This window comes from Osmerus eperlanus, chromosome 7 (assembly GCF_963692335.1).
Source record: "Osmerus eperlanus chromosome 7, fOsmEpe2.1, whole genome shotgun sequence".
Lineage (NCBI taxonomy): Eukaryota > Metazoa > Chordata > Actinopteri > Osmeriformes > Osmeridae > Osmerus > Osmerus eperlanus.
In genome coordinates, this window is record NC_085024.1 from 15161466 (window position 1) to 15168226 (window position 6761).

General features: G+C 40.3%; 1 protein-coding gene across 2 annotated transcripts; it reads left to right on the top strand.

Annotated features, from left to right (window-relative positions):
- The first annotated feature begins 463 nt into the window (after positions 1-463).
- osr2 (odd-skipped related transciption factor 2) lies at positions 464-4587 on the top strand. 2 transcript variants are annotated; one of them, XM_062465177.1, is made up of 4 exons: positions 464-731; positions 2498-3212; positions 3645-3744; positions 4098-4587. In XM_062465177.1, exons 2-4 carry the CDS (start codon positions 2557-2559, stop codon positions 4278-4280), a joined length of 939 nt encoding a protein of 312 aa, XP_062321161.1. In that variant the 5' UTR covers positions 464-731; positions 2498-2556; the 3' UTR covers positions 4281-4587. The 2 variants fall into 2 exon arrangements, with proteins under 2 accessions (XP_062321161.1, XP_062321162.1); XM_062465178.1 differs by having other exon boundaries at positions 4180-4587.
- The last annotated feature ends 2174 nt before the right edge of the window (positions 4588-6761 follow it).

Below are 6761 nucleotides of genomic sequence, written 5' to 3' on the forward strand. Positions count from 1 at the left end.
TGATTTGGGAATATTTTGCTCTGGCGCAGACCTCGGGCTTTTACTTCCACCACAGAGAAATAAAACCATTTAATGTGGTGGTTCTTACATGTGCCCACCATTTACGCAATAAGCAGCATGGTTTCCAAAACTGTTGTAACATATTCTCTCAACAAGTCTTGAAGAACATGCTTTAGAAGAAGCATGAACTGAAAATCGATTACGTCTTCCTTTAGCTATTTCTGTGACTTAAAGAAAGTGTTTCACCGCATAAAAAAAGGAAGGTATGTGGAGTGTGTGTCAGCTGCAGGTTGAGTCGAACACGGTCCTCTAGAACCGTAGTTGCTATCCAAACACAAATAAACAGAGAAGAACATTGGAGTTAATCAGAGCGAGAAGGCGTGTCGGAGGGCGGGCTGAACGCGCCAGAGCCCGGAGCCCTGAAAAGTGAAGGACCTGTGCTCTTCACGCGCACTCGAGCCGATCTCTGCACAGAGCACGGGACTCTTGCGCTTGTGTCCCTTGAACTCTTGCGCGAGCGCACTTTTGATCCGCTTTTTCAAACTATTTCTGCGCAAAGTCTATGTACCCGAGACAGTTGTTTTAGCTATGGCACTGAGACTTTCATGGGTGAACTTGGAAAACTTTTGCTGACGCTCTATTGGAGTTGGAACCGCCGTTTAGTATAGTTGTGGATTACTGAGACTCCGCCGAACACTGCGCGGGTGACCTTTGGCATCTATTTATTGGGGGTAAGATTCTGTTTCGCATGATAATTTGCCTACAATAGATTATATTACAGCTATGTTGAAACAGGCAGTGATCTTTGCTGCTCAGGGACCTGTCACTATAGCCCATACTGAAAGTATTTTGACAGTCATCCTGTCAAAAAAGTTAGCCGACAAACACGTCAAAATGTTACAGGACTGTTCTTAATTAAAGTAAAACAAACAAAATAAATAAATAACGTTATATAAATCCAAAAGAAAGGCAAACATCTTGGGTTATGTTGTTATTTAGTATTTGGTTGTTTATTTAAAACAAAGCTAAACTCACCTAGATTATAGCATTGATCTATACACCTGCCTGGCATAGTCTAATAAAATCACAACTCTTCAGTAAACTTAAAACCAAATGTCATTGCATACTCTAACCGAGTGAAGGCTTGGAGGATCAGCGACCATATGAACACGAGGAAGGCTACATGTTCACAACACGATTTACAGTAGCAGCTTAACTGTAGCGCTACACTTGTAAATGGAAGCCTGCAAACACAGCAAGTTATTTTCTCTGCATTCTAATAGTCAACTGTTTACACTAAACTATGCAACTACCGGATCTGGATCTAATCTTGGATTCTCTTCAAGGGATGTGAATTATCTTGATGCAAATAAGAGAAGTAAAAAATATTGTATTACTCGTGACGAAATGTTTCAGCAACACTAGAAACGAATATAGGTGGATCGTATCTGGCTTACCCGTAACGTCAAAAAGGTCTTCTTGGATACGTGATTCTGAAATACAGGCTAGTTGCGTGTAGTCCATTGTCATTCCCAAATGATGCATTCCAAAGACCTAGATATAAATCTACATTAGGCTTATAATATCGTCTGATATACAGTTGTAGTTCAAGTATCACGGCCTCTTTTTGGTAGTCCACTACATGTCCTCAGATTCGCTTATGAGCTTGAAGAAAAGCAGCAGCTTGTACGAAAGCATTACTTTTCAACTCGAGGTTCCGCATCACTTGTGCATGTAACTCCATATTAAGTCACACAATATTCCTACTCTACTCTCAACTCCTGTCAGGCGAACAAATGATGACAGGCCTGCAAAATAAGATGTAGACCACTTCTGAAATATTGACCTTAATTCCTAAACACGCAGCTCCTAAAAACAGAAGATATTTGTTTTAGTGATAAGACATACATAAATCGTAAAAGTGAAACAACTGTACTTTACAACAATAATTGAGGTAACGTTTATTTGAGTAGATAAGAAAGACATTTGCTATAGTTAGGCCTATAACTATTCTCAGTCAAACGCGTTGGGTAATAGCATGCCTGGCAAAATTATCAACATTTAAATCTTAAAGGTATCAAATACATATTACATTTTCGGTTGCGCATATGCCAGCATGAAGCTAATGCCTGTTTGAAACGTTTGAATAAGTATGGGGGGTCTGGGTCAAGTAGCGTTTCAAAACCACGCAATACCACTATGAGGTTGCTTTTTATGACCGCAAAGCAGCTCATGTCCATAAACAATTCCGAATGCTTTTCAGAAAATAGTTTAAAACAAATGAGAACTCATAATTTCCATGAAACTTAATCATAACAAAATGTAGCAAAGTTTACAATAACCTCTGTTGCCAACTCGTTTGTTTCAAGTCTGTCATTGTCTTTGTCAGGTTTTCTTTTTACTGTATCTGAAACTAAATGCTTGTGAGTGTTTTAGAGAGCATTGTAAAGTTGCGCATGGCTCGTATTAATTTGGTGTTTTTCTGCTTTTTAAACAGGATTCTGTTCTACGAAGCAAACTTCAGCTGAGGCCTTTGCCGTGAAGACCTTCGCCGACATGGGGAGCAAAGCTTTGCCCGCGCCAATCCCACTGCACCCGTCTCTCCAGCTGACTAACTACTCCTTCCTCCAGGCAGTCAACACGTTCCCCGCTGCTGTGGACCAGCTGCAGGGACTCTACGGCCTCAGCGCGGTACAGACCATGCACATGAACCACTGGACACTTGGCTATCCACACATGCAAGGACTGAGGTCGACTATTACTGAAATGGCCGCGGCCCAGGGCCTGGTAGACCCCAGGTTCCCCTTCCCAGCCTTACCCTTCGCTGCCGCTCACCTCTTCCACCCGAAGCAAGGGGCGCTTACGCACGTTCTCCCATCACTGCACAAGGACAGGCCAAGGTTTGACTTTGCTAACCTTGCCATCGCCGCCACCCAGGAGGACCCACCGAAAGCTGCTGATCTTTCTAAGCTGACAGCGGGCCTCGGGGCCACGATCTCTGAGCTGAACAAACTGTCCCCGGACAGAAAGCCCAGCAGGGGAAGGCTCCCGTCAAAGACGAAAAAGGAATTTATTTGTAAGTTCTGCGGCAGGCACTTCACCAAGTCCTACAACCTCCTAATTCATGAGAGGACCCATACGGACGAACGGCCCTATACCTGTGATATCTGTCACAAGGCCTTCAGAAGACAAGACCACTTGAGAGACCACAGGTAAGTTTCATAACTGTCATGCTTGTGTTGATTTAACGTCTTCCTGATATGAACGTGCTCTGTCTTATGTGCTTTAGAACAGGCGTTTACACTGAAAGAAAATTCCACAAGGAAACTGTCATGTTTCCCGCCATATTTGATTTGAGACTTATCCCTAAAATAATCAATAGTGATATATTATGTGATATAATAGTGAACATATATTGTAATTGTCTCTGTTTGTTTTAAAATGACAGATTTTAGCCTGCAGTGTAACGCTTGCATCATGAGGGCGCCATAGCCCTTTGACGCACCTCTTTACGCACCAAAAGAAACTTGCACAATGAAATTGTTTTTATAATGACTCAACATCTTTGAACGACCAAAAACAAATCGTTATATGAATAGATTTGAGAGTGTAACCGTGTGCTATCCGTTGTCATTTCTCCTCAGATACATCCACTCTAAGGAAAAGCCGTTTAAATGTCAAGAGTGTGGGAAGGGATTTTGTCAGTCTCGAACTCTAGCAGTCCATAAAACGTTACATATGCAGGTAAGCCTTCTAAACGTCATCAATTACTACGACAAACATAACCTTAACTCCATGACTGCAGTTCTGCTCTGTATGAGTTGTGAAACTAGTGTATTTTCACTCATCATGCATGGTTTACCACTGGCTTTTAACGTGAGGATGGTGTTCCTGTAGGTTTAGGGTTAGTTATCTTGACATGAAAAAAATATTTGATAGATTTATTTTCATAATATAGTCAATCAAACGCGGGAAACGTTACTCAGCACAATAGTTTGCATCACACAGTGAAATACAACTGATTGAAACACATTTAGAATAATACATTATTCTACAATTAAAGGGAATAATCATTTGCTTGCTTTAAATCTAAACAGGAATCTCCTCACAAATGCCCCACATGCGGAAGAACCTTTAATCAAAGAAGTAACCTGAAAACTCACCTTCTTACCCATACAGACATCAAGCCCTACAGCTGTGACCGCTGCGGAAAGGTGTTTCGGCGCAACTGTGACTTGCGACGGCACAGTTTGACGCACACCCCTCATCCGGACTACTAACCGAGCAGGATGGACAACTATGACAAACAAACAATTTTTAAAAGGACAAACCTGCATATTCAACTCAACAACGTGTTTTTCTATTCAACGGAGCATCGCATTGTGGACACATAGGCCTACACGTACAATGGACTGATACCTCTCGATTGAAAAAACATGGAATGTGCCATCTTTCACCCCACCTGTAAATATCAACACCATGTAAATAATGTTTTTTTTTCTTACTTTCAATGAAATGTTGTTTAAAAACAGACGTAAGTTTAAAATATGTTAAATTGTATTTTAGAAATAAAGCAAGTTAAATATTCCCATTGGTATGACTGTATTCATTTTATTTAGGCCTAAATTACTTACTGTGATGCAGGCCGTATGAAATGGTAACATGACAAGGAAATTGTGTCACTAAATGATCAAAAGAGTATGGGCCCACTTGCCTATTTTGTCGTTTAAAAAAAATAAAACATGCAATAACAGCGCACCGGCCACGTGCCTCAAATTAGTGTGGTTGGCACACACAACAGACCACTGTTTATTGGAAACGCTTTATTGGAAAGGTGATGTGGCTGGGTGGCTAGGTGGGAGCGCCAAACTTTAAGAGACATCTACACATGGCAGTTTTTATTTTCTTTACAGACTTTTGGGCATAGTTTTCATAACCTTTTAGTGATGAATATCCTAAAGTGTGCCACGGGAATACAATGTTTGAGCGCTTGTATTCAGTGCTATTTTTAGCCCCCATTATCAACGGTCATATCGGACTTCAACAGTAGCTCATTAGTATTATATTAGCAGCATTAGCAGCAGGCTCGGGCGCCGTATCTGATGTCTTTATCTCCATCGCTGCTGATATGATTTCTGTAAACTGGAATAGCCTGAGGAGTGGCAAGACAGCAAGCAAGAGTTATCAAGTAGCATCATCAATTGTTTAATCAGAAATACAGAGATATGCCCATGCTGTGGTCTGTCTGGGAGCCCCGGGGTAGCCTTAGCCCAATAAACTCTCATGTGTTCTTGTTATAAAGAAACAAAAAATAATGTCAAGTCACATATTAATACAGTTAATGCAAACCCTTGACTTAATGTGATTACGACCTAAATCACAATGTTCTTTCCAAGCTAGGATCTCTTGTTCATTTCGGAGTCTTGGTCTCTCTTTCTAACCTTAAATGTTAAAACATTAAAGCGAAAATGTAATGCGAACGCACAATTTACTTTCACTAACACTTACTTCTGACGTACAATCACGCTTGTGGTGATAAGATCGACAAGGAACGCCTGGTGGCTCCAGCATTAACAGGGAAACGGTATAAAACATGTTCCCGCTATCTTAATAGGCCTACCTCTAAAACGACTAAACACTATAAACCTTTACTCTGTGTCATTGGGTCTTTATGGATGTCGTAGGCCTATGTGAATTATCGGTGGCCTTAAGATGAGGAGAAGCTGGCCCGTGGAGAAACCGTAAAAGGATGAAAACGCAAACTGGCAGGTAAAATAAAATGGTGTGTGAGATGGCAGAAGCTGGCATTAGCCTACTATGAATCCAGTCATCATCAGCTCAAAAAGGAAGTGTGTGTGTCATAGCCTAGGTGTAGCTACAGTTCCTCAACCAATAATTTAGAAAAGCTGTTTATAATACGGTACATACAGAAAATAAACACAACGAATAATACGACCGTTTGTCAACAATGCAACCTATAGCTTGATAATTGACATGTTTTTGTTATTTCAATAATTCACTTAATTTAATGTGATAACACACAATTTGTTTTGACAATTCTGGCAGAATAGGTCAGAAAATCGCAGGCAATGAAAAGAAAAATACGCATAAAAAAGCATTTAACATGTACACTATATGTTGTACAGCATTGGTACAGATAAAAGTATCTACAAGCCTATTTGTTTTGTGTTTTCTATATAAAAATCTATCAAAATATATATGAAGAACATAACATATCTACAGCCTAGACTGTAGGCTCAGGCTATTTGATTAGGATCAATTGTATGCAATAATTCATTTGGCCGATGACCATTCTTCACAATTACTAAAATCACCCATTTATATCTCACACATTAAGATGACCTCAAAATACAAACTCAAAAAGCCACAAACCACCAGAGGAAAACATACGTTTCATCTGTCGACACATAAATGTGCAGAGTAACTCCACCCCAATTCTTTCACACTTTTAAAAGGGAAAATAACCTTTACGCAAAGGTTAAGCTGTAGCTTGAAACGACCCTGAGACCTCTAGATTTAGAGGGAAACTCTAGGAAGTGGACCTTAAACACAGAACAACTTTAGAGCTGTCAAATGTCTTGCTTTTGACACGCGCATTCATAAATTTGACATTTGCTGAAACAATTGTCAATGTTTCAGTGTTTTATATCCCCGCGTGTCACTCCAACTGAAAACAGATAACAAGAAGTGGCAAAGATGAGGCTAAATAGATGCAAAAGCCGATGTCTTATGGCTTGATT